Raw genomic sequence first — 16614 nt, 5'->3', positions numbered from 1 at the left:
TTCAGCTGAAAACTTCCAAAGCCATCTGTTTGGGCCAATGAGAAGATATAATAGGTGATGGTTATGTGTATGGAGCCTCCTTTTTCTATCCTGATGCATGGAGTTGTTTTGTCTTACCTGGGGACAAAAGGACAGAGGAAAAAGGCCCTGAAAGCTTGAGCTAATGTGTCTTTGGGTCTTACTCTCTCCCAGTTATGGGTATTAGTGTAAGTTGGGAGTATATCTATTGTAACTGGGTTGAGGTTCTGTAGACTGAGTGGGGCAGTCATAGTTTCAGTTCACTTCTCCTCCCCAGGGAAGGCCTTTGGCTGTGAAAACCACAGAGGGCCTGGCTGTGGCTCAGCATGGAGGTGACCTTTGCTTCCGTTTTTCTTGTGGTGGTGCTGGCCGGCCCCCAAGAGAAGCAGATCCCCAGAGAAGCTGCAGATCCTGGCTGGAGAGAGAAGTTGACCTTGGAGTTGCTCTGGGAGTGGGCATCCGGTATGGGGAGGAACACCCTGTTTGTTCCTGGCTGCCAGGCCCTCCCTCAGGATGATGTTCTGTTTTCTTCCAGAGAGAGGCCATTCAGGTCAGGCCACGCCTCAGGTCCAGCTGAGATTGGGGAAGGAACAGCAGGTGATTCCAGTCCAGGAGCTGCTTCCCTGTGGGAAAATGCTCAGAGGTGGCTCAGAGACTGGAGAGAACAGTTGGCACTCATACTGTACTCTGGAACATTCTCTTAGCCCTCTCCTAACCCCCTCCACCCTTATCAGAGCAGCTGCTCACTACCTAGTGCGTGTGCCAGCCACTTTTGCTTATGCTTTAGCCCTCTCAGGAAACAGTGACCCCTGGCAAGTCACGTCCACATGGGTTGGATGTGGAATTGCTACAGTCCTGAGCTGCCAGGAACGTGAGAAAGACCCAGAGAACTAGAAAACTTGCTACCTTTCGCTCTCCTTAAAAGCCCTTTTGAAAGGGGATCAGAAATGTGGCACTGGACCTATGTGAGGCTCCATACACAGATACACATTCTGCAGTAACTCAGTTGGTAGAGAGGGCTTCAGACTCATCTGCTAGTCATGGACTGTGAATGCATGTTCGTGTATCCCTGTCTCCAGTCCAGAATATTTTCTTCAAAGAGGTGTCATGGAGCATAGATGGACAATGGGCCTGAAAAGTTACTAGACTCTTCTCTTCCTAATTTCGTCAGATTGAAACTCCCTGGATTGTCCTGGGTACTACAGAGGCTGATACTATAGTTCTTGGAGAAGGAGGAAATCTAAGTGCTGATTTCTTGCCTGCTTTCTGTATATTTATTTCATTTATTATATTTTTTCCGTATAGCAGCCATTTGAGGTATAACAAATATATATTTGATATATCTCTATATATATTTAAAGTATTTACATGTTATTTATATGTATATATTTATATATTGTATATATAGACATATAATAGTCATATTTATTTTTGATGCAAGAATTGAAGTTCAGAGAAGTTTAAAATAAAGAGAAAGTTAAAATAAATCTCCCCATTTATGATTGTTCTCAGGCAAGATATTTAATATCCTCACATGATGATTTGAGCATTATAATGGTTAATTCATTTAAAGTCTTAAGATCAGGCCTGGATAATAAAGCATTAGGATTAGACATTATTATCATTAAGGAAATTGGCAGAGCTAGAGAGATAGCCCAATGGCCAGAGTACAAGCTTTTTATGGGGGTAGTGTGGTTATGATCCCCATAACTGCATATGCTTCCCTGAGAACTGCTGAGAGCAACTCTTGAGCACAGAGAGCCAGGTGCATCCCATGAGTACCAACTGAGCTTGAACCCACCCCCCCCTCAAAAAAAGTCAGTGGCCAGGGTTATGGCTTCATAGTAGAGCACAGGTCTTAACATGGGTGAGGTTCTGGATGCAATTCTGACCCTGCAATTACAGCAACTCGACAACAAAAAAAAATTGCTAGCTGTCTTCTAAGTCATTCTGTAGAGAAATTATGATATGCTCATATACATAATCTGCATAAATGAATTGAACTATAAATTTTGAAGCATAAAGTAGATTTTGTTTTCATGGATAAGATGGGAGGAAGTGATACTAGAAGTATCAGGAAATATTTAGGGGAAAGGATTTAAAGAATTTGGATGAAGGGCAGAGAGTCAGTACAGGATACAAAACATTTGGCTTGCATGCAGCTGACCCTGGTTCAATCCCTGGCACTGCATGTGGGTGCCCAGGCACTGCCAGGAGTGATCCTTGAACATGAGTCAGGAGTAACCACAGGGTGTGACCCAAAAAGAACTAATAGGCATGGAAGAAAAATTCACAGACAAGTCAGAATGCAAGTTCTGAGGCACTTTTATGGAAGAAAAATTCACAGACAAGTTAGAATGCAAGTTCTGAGGCACTTTTATGAAAAGGTGAAAAGAAACCGTTTTCTAATTGGTTGAGACTTACTCTCCCTGGAAGCCCTAACTGAGTGCTTGATAATTCTTTCCTATGATATTTGCAGTCTCAGTTTCACTAACATTACACCTCCTTGCTCTGCCTGCAAGAGATCACAGTATAGAATATTGAACAAAAGACTGTGAGCTCAAGTAGATCAGATCTAGCATGAAGTGGGCCGGGATGCTAGTTTTTTTTCTTGCTTGTCCCACATGTTCATCATATCATAATCTTGCTACAGCTCTGTGTCTTTCAGGGTCAGGGCTTCTAAGAGAGATGGACATACTGTTACATGTTCAGTCCAGAGAAGTCCCCAGTAAATGCTCCTTAGCTGCACCCAGGAAGCCATAGTGTCCTCTAGACGCCTTTTTCCCATCCAAAACTCGGGCTCAGGTAGCAAGTTCTACCTAAGTGGTGAAATGTCGGGTCAGGGCCCTTTCTGGATTCACCCCTGTCACCAAGGACTCCTGACCACTTTCTTTGCCTGTCTGAAGCTTTTGTGTAGACTTTGACTTGTCTTCAAGGGCCTGCTTTTACATGCCTTGCCTTTCTCTCAAAATATGTCCTAGGTAAAAGAGAATAGAAATGTACAGTTCTTTTTATTAGCATCAGAAATGCTAGATCTCCTTTCTGTTCCCTGGCTTTCTCGTTCACAAGGCATTGCACAGTGGGAATTGGATTTCTGGCAGGGAAGCAACTTCACCAACCTGCCGTGATAACTCACAATTAGCAGGTGACAGAAATAACCCAGGTTCTTCCGAGTCACAAATCAGGAAGTCAGGTCCCATGTGTGCTGGCTGTTCACCCCATTGCTCATTCAACAAGGCCTTGTCTGCCCTCAGCTGGCCTTCTGGCCTCGGTTCAGAGTGGCCACCCGCATATTCTATAGTGTCTAGGAGGTAATTGCCCTTGGAATGGCTTTTCTCCTTGATGTAGGTGCTACCAAATGTCCTGTGTCAGCTCCTGGGGCCACTGGAAATCCTTTCTTTAGAATCTCATGCATTCTGCTTCATATGAAATCATTTTCCTTGGCCAATTTAGCAAGATCCTTATTCTTTCCTTTAATTATCTTGTCAAAAAAAAAAAAAAAAAAAAAACAAGAAGAAGAAAGCAAAGAACTGGAGAAGACCATCTGCTTTATGGAGCAGTTCATTGCTTATGTTTTCTCTAATGGATCTGTGAAAGCCCAGTTAAGCAAATGAAGGCTTCATTTCATTCTTGTTTGGGGTTGTTCTGTTGGGTGCTTTCTGTCACTGCCATCGGCATATCTCAGTTGCATTTGGGATGGCTCAGCATGTTGAGTTTATGGAAAGACATTATCTTTGTTCCATAAATTGCAGGCACTGTGAGTCATTCTCCATAGAGAACCACAACAGGCCTCTTTGCTTCTTTTTAGTTTCTTCCTCTTGCCATGCAGAGTCCTCTTAACATCCTTTTTTGTTTGTTTGTTTCTGGGTCGCACTCAGTGATATTCAGGGATTACTCCTGGCTCTCCACTCAAATGACTCCTGGCAGGCTAAGGGGACCATATGGGATGTCAGGGATTCATCCCAGGTCAACACAAAAAACAACGCAAGGCAAAAGTCCTACCTGCTGCACTATCACTCTGGCCCATCCTAACATCTTTTCTTTTGTTGTTGTTTTTTGTTTGCTAGTATTAGGGCCATACCTGGTGATGCTCAGGGGTTATTCTTGACCCTGGACTAAAAAATCACTGGTGGCAAAGTCAGGCATTTATGTGATGCCAGGGATTGAACTTGTGTTTGTTATATTTATACCCCTATACTATCTATTACTCAGGCCCCTGTAACATGTTTTCTGAGCTAGAGAGTAAAATCCATCAGTTATACATAGAGAGCAGATGGTTTTGTTATCTGTCTTTTCACAAATTCTGAACTTTCTCTTTTGGAGTCAAATTCAGGCATATCACCTTTTATCTCATATGTGTAGAAGACAAAATTTAATGGGAGTGCTACTTCTTAGTTTATTTCAAAATATATCTGATGTGTAGTTCTAGCATTAGGTACAAGACAGTTGTTTCTTAATTTGAAAAAACTGATTTGCTTTGAATGTGAAAATGCTGCACACTCAGAAAGTAATACAAATCAATCACATATAAGAAAAGAAGGCACTTTTCTAAATCCTACCATCCAGAGATTATTGCTATAAATGTTTTGGTGAATTTTTCAATTCATTCCTATATGAACTATTCATTGAAAATCTGCCATGTGCCAAGCAGTAAGAATATACTGAATGGACCCCAAACCATGTTGTTATGGAGCCTATATGGGGAACAATGTTAAATGGATTATATATTATATATTTTTCTTTTCTTTCTATTGTTTTGAGGGGGTCACACCTGGTGATGCTCAGGGGTTACTCCTGGCTATGCATTCAGAAATTGCTCCTGGCTTGTGGGGAACATATGGGATGCAGGGGGATCGAACCGCAGTCTGTCCTAGGTTTGCGAATGCAAGGCAAGTACCCTACGACTTGCACCACTGCTCCAGCCCCTAAAAAGGCAGCTTTTATGAGATTCATCTGCTAGTACTCTGTGCTTTATAAAACTTACAAATACAGGGACTGGAGCCATGGTACAGAGGTAGGGTGTTTATCTTTCACGTGGTTGATCCAGGACAGACCTGGGTTTGTCAAACCCAGACAGTGTCCCAAATGGTCCCCCAGGCCAGGAGCAATTTCTGAGTGCATAGCCAGGAGTTAACCGCTGAGTGTCAGCAGATGTACTCCCCCCTCCAAAAAAAATTACAAATATAGAATATTAACAAAATAAATTTTATTTAAAAATGAAATAAAGAAGCCAAAGAGATGGTATAATGGATAGGGCATTTGTCTTGTACATAGTCCTAGTGTCAACCCCCAGTTCCCTATATAGTCCCTCAACACTGTTGGGAGTGATCCTTGAGAGTAGAGCCAGGAGTAAGTCCTGAGCACCGCAGGAGAACACAGTTCTTCTGAGCACACAGGATGTACACAACACCCTTGCAGTAGGTTACCACTTTCTGTGGTATAAACTATATCTTGTTTTGCAGAGGACAGGGAATGGATCCAGGCTTTTTGAGCTTCTGTATTATTTCATATATTAACCTGATGACCAAAGCTAGTCCCAAAGTTAGTCCACATTCAATTGAAGAGGGACTCTATAGACCCAGAAAGTAACATCCATGCCTCATCGTCAGCTCTCCACCGTCTATTTTAAATCAGCTCTTCTTAGAAGCATTAAACATTGACAAGTTCTCCTATCTGTAATAATATGCCTTGGAAATATGAAAAATGGACATTAGCTCTGGGCAAAGCATAAAGCTCTTGTTTTACTTAAAAATTTTCTTGTTAAGAGTAATAATGGAAAACCTACATTTATTGTTCTGTTTGTTCTATACAGAAAATGTTTCTTCTACAGTGGTTGATATTTCCTTTGGGATACATTTCAATAAACAAGATTTTCCCTGTCTGGGCAGATTTTTCTTTGGTAGTGTTATTGGAAATGATTTTGAAATCTGGCTCTGGAAACATTGAATTGGCTAAGATTAAGAATTCAAATCAGAGGCCAGAGCAGTGTCCCTGAGCAATAAGGTGACTACCTTGCATGCACTAGCTGAGGACGGACTGCGGTTCGATCCCCCAGCGTCCCATATAATCCCCCAAGCCAGGAGCTATTTCTGAGCGTATAGCTAGGAGTAGCCCCTGAGTGTCACCGGGTGTGGCCCCCCCCAAAAAATTTAAATAACAAATGAACTTTTCCTAAGTGAAATGAAGGCTTGAAGACAGAGTGACCACTAAGCAGAGTTGGGAATTAACTACCCCTCACACACACACCAAAAGATCTAGATATTAGATATCTACATAATATATATATCTACATAATATATATATAATTTATCTAATAATATCCCTGTACTGCTTTCATTGCCACCACTCTCTTTAAAAATATATATACATATACATATATATATGATAAATTTAGGCTCCTACAGTATACTGATTGGGGGGGTGAAAAGAGGGAGGGATTGTAAAGTGTTGCTTAGGAGTTATTTCTGGCTTTGTTCTCAGATGCTAAATTGGAAGAAGATAAGGAAGGAAATAATGGGGAAACAGGGATAGAAGCTTCAGTTCTGTTGGGGATGTGGGAGAGTGGTATTAGCTATACATTCAAAGCACAACACCAAAAACATGAGCTCTAAGCTATAGCCACCAAACTTAGTAATGTGTCTGTCAAGGTGGCAGGCAGGGGCTGGGGGAAGGGTAGAGGATAATGGAGTCTGGGAGCACTGATGATGGGTGAGGGGATTGGTGTTAAAATATTATGTGCCTAAAACTCACCTATCAATAAATTTGTAAATCTTTAATAAAATAAAAATTATTTTAAAAGAAATGAAAAGAAAAAGCCAGGTATTTGAGAAGTACTTGTTCTCTTCAGCCATGAATACTGATTTTCATTTTGGTTTTTATTTTAGTTTTGAGCACCACCTGATTTATGCTCAGGACTTTCCCCTGGCTCTTCACTCAGGGATTAATCACTCCTGCCTGGCAGGCTTGGGGGAACATACAGGGCATTAGGAATCAAATCTTGGTCAGCAACATACAAGGCAAATATCCTGCCCAATTTATTTTTGCTCTGGCTATTCAATACTTAGGTATACAGATGATAAGAACTATTACTAGTAATCAATGTCTTTTTTGGTTTTTTGGGTTTGTTTTTTTTTTTTTTTTTTTTGGTTTTGGGCCACACCCGGTGACTATCAGGTTACTCCTGGCTATGTGCTCAGAAATCGCTCCTGGATTGGGGGACCATATGGGATGCCAAGGGATCAAACCACAGTTTGTCCTAGGCTAGCACACACAAGGCAGATGCCTTATTGCTTGCGCCACCACTCTGGCCCTAATCAATGTCTTTTTTTAAAAGGCTAAAATTAGGTCAGGACAAAATGGTACAGTGGATAGGGCATTTGATCCCAGCACCTCATATATTCTCTTGATACCTCTGAGCATGATCCCTAAGCACAGAGCCAAGAAGTGGTTACTTGAAGATAATGAAGAATTTGAGGGGTTCTAGGATTAGATGGGGGTTGGGTTGCTAATGGCTGAAAGAACTTTATGCTGAAGGTTTGGGGATAAGCCTGTCGTTGGGAACAGACTTGTGTTAAATGGCATGTGAATTGGGGAAAGATAGACATGAGAAGAGAGATGGGAGAGTGTATTTTGAGGCCTGGGCAGCAGTTCTAGAACTGTGGGAAAGAAGAATGAGGCTCTAAGGAGGGGAGACACAGAGGTGAACTGAGAAAAAATGCCAGCCTGTTTTGTTTTCATCTGTATGTGGAATAACAGGCAAATTTGCTTCTCTCTCACCTGTCCAGAACATCATTTAAAAGTGCATGGTATGTTCAGTGGAACCAGGTTCCACTGAAATGACAAAGAAAGCATGTCATTTATTTATTCTATTGGCAACCTTTTGAAACACGTGGATGCTGGTGCTGCAGTTGATGTTAATTAAGTACTTATTTTCAATTATTATTTAATTATTTTTACTTATTAATTAATGTTAATTAATTCCAATGTGAAACACCAGTGGTACCTTTCAGTAGTACTTGCTAATCGTGTGTTTGGTGATTTCTGCCAGTGTGTGCTTCTCTGGGCTGTCCTTGAACTCCAGCAGAGCCCCAAGTCTGCTGCCACCACGGCTTGTCAGTGAACTGGATTTCCATTCTGAGACAGATGAAAAGGCTGCAGAAGCGACCCCTTTGTTGCTGGCTTGTTTGCCGTAGGTGGCCTGATGCTTTGAATTTGGAACCATCAGTGTGTTCTGGTGGAGTGGGCAGTGCTCTCCTCCTGTTTTGGCGTGTCTTTGAACTCAGTGTGTGATTTTATGGGAACAAAGGCTCTTTCTGCAAACATTAGTCAACCTCTAGCTTTAGAGCCAAAGTAGCCTTTCTCTTTGTCCTTGCTTTTAAGTGAAAGGTAGGTAATATTTTAATTGAACTAAAGTTTCAAAAGCAGTTAGTGTTCACTATTACTGTGAAAGAAGATTTGTTCCTGAGCTGGTTCATTCTTGAGAGAGTCTGCAAGACTGGGCCTACAAAATACTTGTGAAGTCAGTTTATTGGGATGGCTAAGTAGAAGGTTCCAGGTTCTTCTTAAGTGTTTAGGTCACTTCTTACTGGTGAACAGTGTATCTCGGCCTGTCTCTTGATGCCTGATCCAGATCACATCCTGGTCTCATCCCTATGCTGTTCTCTGGACAGTATGTACATTCCTGGTCTGAAATCTGCAGCTGGAACCTTGTTACCTGTGTCGCTTTGCTGGGCCCTGCTGCTCTGTAATGTTGCTAGGCCTCTAGTGCCATAGCACAGTGACTCTCTTTCCCCTTGGCTCCAGCCACTGCCATGTTTACATTAGTAGAAGTTCTGTTTTTCTATTTGGGCATTGGTGAGGGGGCCAAGAGGAGAGGTCTCTCTGCGTCTGGGCACAGGAGTCCCCGTTAAGCAATTCTGAACACTAGGGGCTTCCTTTCATGACTTACTGTTTCCCCACACATAGTCATTGGTGAACTGTTTTGATTGGATGTCATTTAAGCAAGATTTAAAATTATCAATTAAATTCAGTGGATTGCCTAGCACCCCTCTCTTCATTTCCATCATGGCATTTCCTAATTATGGACTTCCCCAATAGAGGCATCCTGTGAATCACATAGATGATTTAGCATTTTCTGGTAGCCTCTTTTTGAAGAAAGTGAAACTAAACTTAAGTGTTCTCTTTTTTTTTGGGGGGGGGGTGCTCAGAGGCTGCTCCTGATGATGTTAAGGTTCAGGAGTTGAATCAAAGCCTACTACATACAAAGTCTGCTCGTAGTCCCTGGAACTATCTCCAGTGCCCTTGTTAAATATTGTATCTTACTCAGTGCATGCAAAATAGTACCAATTTATTGTGTGATAAATAATTTAAAAGTATTAATGAGATATTTTTACATTTTTTCAGACAAGCCGCCCAAAATAATTTTCATTGGAAATATTTGATGTGTACTTGGATTGTGTAATGTTAATTTATATGGAGGGCTGGTGTTTGGGCCGCACCTTTCTGTGCTCAGGAATTTCTCCTGACTCTTTGTTCAGGGCTCACTTTATGGTGGTGCTTGGGAAACCATACTCTGTGCGGGGGTGGGGGGGTGGGAGGGTGAATTAAGGCCAATCACATGTATGGCAAACACCTTACCCCCGGCTGTATTTCTCCAGGTCCATTTAATGATATAGTAAAATAAGTAAATTTAAAAATTCAGTGTCTTATTTGCCCTCGTCACCTTTCCCAGTGTTCAGAGTCCTAATTGATTCTAATGGCTAGCATATTGAACCTCAAAGCTGTAAATTATTTTAAAATCATATTATATGCATTTGTCTTCCCAGGCTTTTTTTTTTTTTTTTTTTTTTTTTTGGTTTTGGGGCCACACCCAGTGATGCTCGGGTTTCTCCTAGCTATGCACTCAGAAATCGCTCCTAGCTTGGGGGACCATATGGGATGCCAGAAATTGAACCGAGATCCATCTTGGGTCAGCCATGTGCAAGGCAAACGCCCTACCACTGAGCTATTGTTCTGGCTCCTTTTCCGATTTTTATTTATACAAAGTTAATTCATGCTTAATCCAAGTCTTCAGGAGCTGTTTTACTAGATTAAATTGATTCATTAGTATCCATGAGCCTGGAGGAAAATAACTCTTATTTATGCTTCGTTTCAGGACTAGGAAATGCCTTGTATATTGTAGGCCCTCAATAAAGGTCACCTAGCTAAATCCTATTTAATCCCCAAATTAACACATACATTGTGTTTTCTCAGTCTTTCTTGACTCTACCTGCACATATCTTCTTTTATTTATCTTCTCAGAGAACCAAATTCTTTTACTCCAAAACATACATACCCAAACACTACTTTGAAAAACTAATTCTGCAATTTATGTCAGAATCTCCTGCTAATCTGTAAGTTCTGTGACAAGTTGAATTATGTTCTTAGCATAATGCATGGCAAATGGCAAGAAAGGAATAAATATGGATTATATCATACTAGAACAGCATTTAAATTTAAATATGAAGTGAGAGCAGAAAGTTCAATTACTATAGAAGCTGGCCATGTATTTTTATATTGGGGAAAAGACACATTTTATTTTTAAGGATTATTACACTAAAACGTATGCAGGGTTTGTGTTCAAGAGTTTTTAGATTACTTCTGTCACTACACTTTCTATTTTACTTTGTCCTCATTTCTATGAAATAGTAATCACCTCATCTCTGATTTTGCGTAGAACTTAAATATACTGAAGGCAAAAAACTATAACAAGGAAGAAAGATGGTAAAATCCTATTTTTAGGAGCTGAGAAACATAAGAGGGGGAAGCAGAGGTACATAGAGGAAGCTTCACTGCTTGTTATTTCAGAGCAGTTTCAAACAAACCCACCCTTTTCATTATCCCAGAGTAATGAGCCTTGCCCACTGGATGAGGAAATATAATTAAAAATGTATCGTGGGCCAGTAGACCAGGTTGTCAGGTCATTATCTGAATCATAAAGTTGGAAGTAGTGCCCATTAGAGGTTACTAGTTTGGAAAGGTGAGATTAGAATTTAGTCTTTGCAAACAGCATGTTTCTCACTTTGGAAAGCATCATTCCAAAGAGGAAAAAAAACCCAACTCTTTAGCATTTGGCTTTCCCCTTTAATGTCTCCTGAAAGGCAAACTGGCGCATGGAAATATGCACAGAAGGGTGGTATGGCTCGTGCCTCATCACATCCACCCCACAGCTTCCCAGAGTCTAGAGGCTCACTTTGGTTCATTCCTTTTCCTGCCCTCCGGGATAAGCCTCTCTGCTAAGCTAGATCTATTTTTCTGGTTTTTTTTCTCGTACTTTATAGAAATGCAATCATTGCGGTATCTACATTCGAATTAACATAATACATTATTCCATGTGGCATTCCTGATAGCAACTCATTGAAAACAAGGTCTGTTCTCAGTTTTCCTTGTTATGGATTGGTAGCCTACAATTCTCCATTGTATTTAGTCCTTCATTATTCTTTTAAAACATTTTCTGTGTAAAAGCAGAGTAGATGTGAGCACGTGTGTACACATAAATATGTGTGCTTTTAAAAATGTTTAATCAGACGCTGGAGAGAAAGATAGGACAGCATGACAAGCTTGCTGACTGGTTTCAATCACTGGCACCCCTGACCCACTCCAGCCCCCAGCTCCTCCCAAAGTTATCTCTGAGCACAGAGCCTGGAGTAAGCCTTAGGTGTCATCCCAAAACCAAAAAAAAAAAAAAATTTAGTCAGATTAAATCAGGCTACTCTCAATGATTTGTTTCAAAGCTCTCCAGGTGTCAGCTTGTATAGATCCATTTCGATTTTCCTAATGGTGACTTTGTTTTCCATTGTCTGGATGTATCATAATTTAATGAACCAGCTATTCACCGAAGAACAGTTTTCTTGTTACTGATTCTTTGCCTTTAGATCAATAGAATCCATGTGAGTGTATCTGCAGAATAAATTCTTAAAAATGGTGCGGGTAATATGCTCCACGCATTATGAATTTTCTCAGATATTTCTAAATGACCCTCCAAAGACTTTTGCTAGTTTTTATTCCCACCTAGGTTTGAAAATTTCTATTTCCAGGGTCCGTGTGTTGTCAAGCCTATTATTTTATTTCAGTCTGCTAGAGGAAAATCAGTACATTGCTATTACTGAATTTTGTGTTTTGTTTTGAGTAGGATTAGTTACATGTGTGTTTCTCTTGGGACTTGTTTCTGTTCTTTGCCTATTTTCCAACAGGCTTGTTCATTTTTTTTTTCTTAATAGTTTCAAGGAACTCTTTCCTCTTTCTATATAAAAAGCCTTTTTATGTTCTCTTTGTATCAAAATTTTTTTCAGTTTTTTTTTTTTTACTTTTATTGTGTCTATAGCCATTGTGGTTGTTCTAAACAGAAGGTTTGAATTTGTATGTAGTAAAATGTACCAGTTTTTCCCCTTATTAGCTTCTGTGTTATGAGGGTTAATGAAAAACAGGTACAAAATGGGGAATTGGGTGGGGCGGTGTTATGGAAGAAAAAAAGGAGAGAAAGAACTGAAGTCTTGCATGGGGAAATAGTCCAAAAAATGTTTGTGGAAAATGTGATTATGCAGGAATTTAATTTTAGACAGTTTGTAATGAAATATGAATAAAAAATTAAGCATTATATGCCAACAGTTAATATTTTGAGTGACTTTTAGGAGGATTTTCAATGTTATGGGGGTTTAGTTTACATTTTGTTATGAAATTTACATTTTGCAAATAATCCCTCTTTCCAGATTTCAAGTTGTAACCTGTTTCCTGCATTGTTGCTGACATCTGGGGAATCCATGTCAGAAGTACTTCCAGGTCAGATACACTTTTTTATATGTTTCAGTGCAAAGAAGCTCGTGAATATTAAACCTTTAAAATATGTCTGTGAGCTAGATCATTGTTTTGATGTTAAATTTAGAAAATTTCAAAAGCAACATGATTTTCTTGCTCTTCACTCATGTAATTGAAAAATTAATCTTTTTCAATAAGATAAAGGAACCCATTAGACTCCACTGTATTTATTGGCTGGCTCTATTAATATAATCTGAAAATATTTTAGTTGGCTGTAACAGGAAATTAAAACTCTGCCTAAATTTGCCCTCTGGAACTGCACATTACCTGAGAACTGTTACATGTGAATGAAGGAGGTGCTGGTGTTTGAGATGAGGTAGGGTTTGCTTAGAAGAGTGTGCCCTAAATAGGCATGCCCTGTGAAATGGCAGCTATTAATATTAGATCTAAAGAAGACTGCCTTATTTGATACTCTGTCCCTTGCTTTGTGTCATGATGGATGCTAGACCTGCCAGTATAACCTGGGACTTTATTTTAGCCTTGCAGCAATAGAATAAGGATCAAACCTTTGAGACAATATTTTGAATGAAACAGAATAGAACTGGCTTAAAAAAAATCTGGGTAAATTCTACCTTTGGTAGGACACATACCACTCAGCCATTTTGAGTTAGTATTTATTTATATATGGGGTACAGAGAGCAGGAGCTCTCGAGCAGTGCTCAGGAGTGCCCTAGCCCCTTCCTATGATTCTCAATAGCCCAACGGGTGGTTCAGTGTGAGGCCCTGAAGTGCCAAGGATTAACTACACCACCCTGGCAGTACTCAGGGGTAATCAGGGGACATGTGTGGAATGTATGGAAGCTTCCAGAGCTGCTTAGAGGATCATGTGTTCCCAGGGATGGAAATGGGGTCAGCTCCATGAAAGCAAGGCAAAAATCTCTGGACTAACTCTGCAAATCCTTATTCTGAGGGTCTGACTTTTTTTTTAAGGCAGTGGGGATTGTGAGGATTGGACCACAATTGGCAATATTCATAGGCTGCTCCTGACTGTAATTGTGTTACTCCTGGCAGTGCTCAGGAGTGACCTCTGGTAGTGGTCAGGGACCATATGTGGTCTAAGGATTTGAACTAAGGTCATTGGAATTGAAAGCAAATGTCTTGACCCCAGTACTATATTTCTGGCCCCTGTTTTTAAACTTTTAAATGAGCAGATTTAAACCCTAGATAAAGAGCTAAAATACTAAATTCTGAAAATTGAGCTTACTCCATGTAGTCAGATCTTTTTAATGTAATATTGTACATTTTTAACAGAACTAAGAAAAAACAAAAGAAAATAAACACTTAAGGTTGGCAGAAGTATCCGATGACAGGAAATAGCCTTTTTATTAAAAACATCTAAAAACAAGATGATAGGCTTAAGTTCACATGGGGAAATTATATATGATTCTTATTTGGGCACAAGTAATAGATTCTCTTTGCAAATATATATATTTGATTTGATATATTAAATTTGAAAGATTACAGGAAATACATATGGCCCTTATAAAGATGCATTTTAAATGTTGAGAATAAATACTTTTAGGAATTCTTTGGCATATAAAATCCTTGATTAAATTGCTAAATAGATTTAATGTGGGAATATTTTACGAACAAGGCTGGCAAATGTATAAATAATGTTTTTCCCTCTAAATGAAGGTGAACTAATTAAATGACTTCCAGAAATTTCTTATTTTCACAGTACTTTAAATATATTTATTCTTCCTATTAGCACTCAAGTCACTTTATTCTTTGGTAGTGCTGCAAATGAGATAATGAAACTGTTATCTAGCATGGTTTTCTAATAGCTTTTACTGTCATCAATTCTATTGAGATAGAATGTGATCATTTACAGGACAGCGGCCTTCTTATTCTAGTACCATATTTCAGCTATTTTTTTCTTTTGAAAATTCAAATGCCAGTCAGTAGCCCAGTAACTGAGATAAGGTATGAAAGTATGTATTTGCTTTACTTTCCATCTCCCAAGAGTTGTGACTATAGGAGCCCAAAGAAGCAAAATTAGATAGTTCAGAGAGAACATGCTTGCCGTGCATGCTCCAATCCCTGGTTAGATGCCTGGCATTGCATCAGGTCCCTGGAGCATTGCCAGGACTGATCTCTGAGCATAGAACCAAAAGAAAACCCTGAGCACAGTTGAGTTTGACCCCAGGAAATCAACAAAAGTAAACCTGATGGGAGTTTATAGCAGTTTTTTTAACCCACTAACCTATCCCACAGACCCTTCAAGATTAAACTCAGGTGTTCCTCTCTACAAGGGCTTAGCCTTAAATTTAGTCTAGTAATGACTCTATTTCTGAATCTGCCACTGTTTAATTTTTTTTCCTTTTGAAACTGACACAAGGCCACTTTGAGTGAGACAAACAAATGTGTATTCTTGTTTTTGTTTTTTTTTGTTTTTTGTAATTCTTGGTTTTTAGCTCACTGATCTTTTTTTTAATTTAAACTAGTATTTTCAAATTTAATCAGGCACCACATTTATTGTTCTTGGTGTTAAAGTCAAAAGATATCCGTCCTCTTAAGACCTTGTGACTCTTTAAAACAGTGAAAGTGATTTAAAGACTGATCAGAAACATAGCTTTGGAAGAGGCACATACTCTTCCCAGATGACTCTGTCTGAGGTCTTAATCCTTAGAATGCACAGTCTCCAGCATATCTCCAACATAGTTAGCTGCATGTCTGTCGGGGTGATGTTGGGATCGAAGGCATTTCCACACTCAAGTGCTTTTCTCTTCCTCATCTCATCATGTACTCCCACTTGCTCTTCCACACAATGGCTGCACTGTCCCTTTCCTGGGAAGCCTTCCTTGTCCTTCTCATGGACACCTCTGCCCACTTTACCCTGATGAGACTGCTTCATAGCATATTCATCTTATTGCCCAATAAAACATATTTGTTTTTGTTTTTGATAGTGGTGTGATATGGGGTCTTCCAAGCTGTACTCAGGAAGTAGGGGACTCTTACCTGTCGTTCTTGGCCAACTGAACTGTCAATTCAGCACAAAGGTACTGCAGTGCTGGGGATACCTAGGCCACTCAGTGCTGGAGACCTAGTGATGATCAGGGACCTCTAGGACAACACCCAACTATGCTCTTGTACCAGGGGGTTTAGGAATTGAACCCAGTTTGGATGAATGCTAGAACTATACCCTAACCATTGTACTATCTCCTAGTCTCAGGCCAGCATTTCTTAAAGGAAAGGAGCAATGTGCAAAGCTGCCTTCCCAGCTTATGAAACTTCAGTCCTTTCATCCTGTGTCCTTGCTCCTCAGTGATCTCAGAACCTCCTCACCTTTGCCTCTTTTGTTCCTAGAGAGGTTCTTATCATTTTTGTCACATTGAGAACTTACTTTTATGAGTGATTTCAGGAAACCAGCTTTATTTTGCCTCCCCTTCCTAAAAGAAAAAAAAATCAAGTTATTTGTTCCCCTTCCTTTTTCATTTCCTTAATACTTTGAGGTCTAGTTCAAAAGTCAACGTCATTCTCAGGGTGAAAGTCCTACCATTAATATCTCTCTCTGGAAATAGAACTGGGTAGCAGAGACAAAAATGAAGAGCTTATTCAGGGGAAGGAGTGAGCATGGAATTTCCCAATGTATTTGTCATTTCCAATCCTATAAACTTAGAGTGGAACTCAAGGGTTCCTGACTGTTGAGTTTTATCTTCCACAGGGGCTTGAAGGCTCAGAAAAGAGAAGTGGACAGGTTTAGCTATGTCCTTGGTGGCCGAGTGTCCATGCTGGGGTCTTTTT

At 40.0% G+C, this 16614-nt stretch overlaps 1 protein-coding gene across 3 annotated transcripts in view; it reads left to right on the top strand.

Moving 5' to 3' along the window:
* APBB2 (amyloid beta precursor protein binding family B member 2) overlaps positions 1–16614 on the top strand; it is a 222928-nt gene that overhangs the window by 12436 nt on the left and 193878 nt on the right. For all 3 annotated transcript variants that reach the window (XM_049790119.1, XM_049790120.1, XM_049790118.1), the window contains exon 2: positions 12765–12834. In XM_049790119.1, coding sequence (XP_049646076.1) covers positions 12816–12834 — 19 coding nt within the window. In that variant the 5' untranslated portion in view covers positions 12765–12815. The remainder of the gene's footprint in view (positions 1–12764; positions 12835–16614) is intronic.

Source organism: Suncus etruscus, chromosome 16, assembly GCF_024139225.1.
Source record: "Suncus etruscus isolate mSunEtr1 chromosome 16, mSunEtr1.pri.cur, whole genome shotgun sequence".
NCBI lineage: Eukaryota > Metazoa > Chordata > Mammalia > Eulipotyphla > Soricidae > Suncus > Suncus etruscus.
Note: the sequence above shows the minus strand (reverse complement) of the source record. Positions and strands in the feature narration are given on the sequence as shown.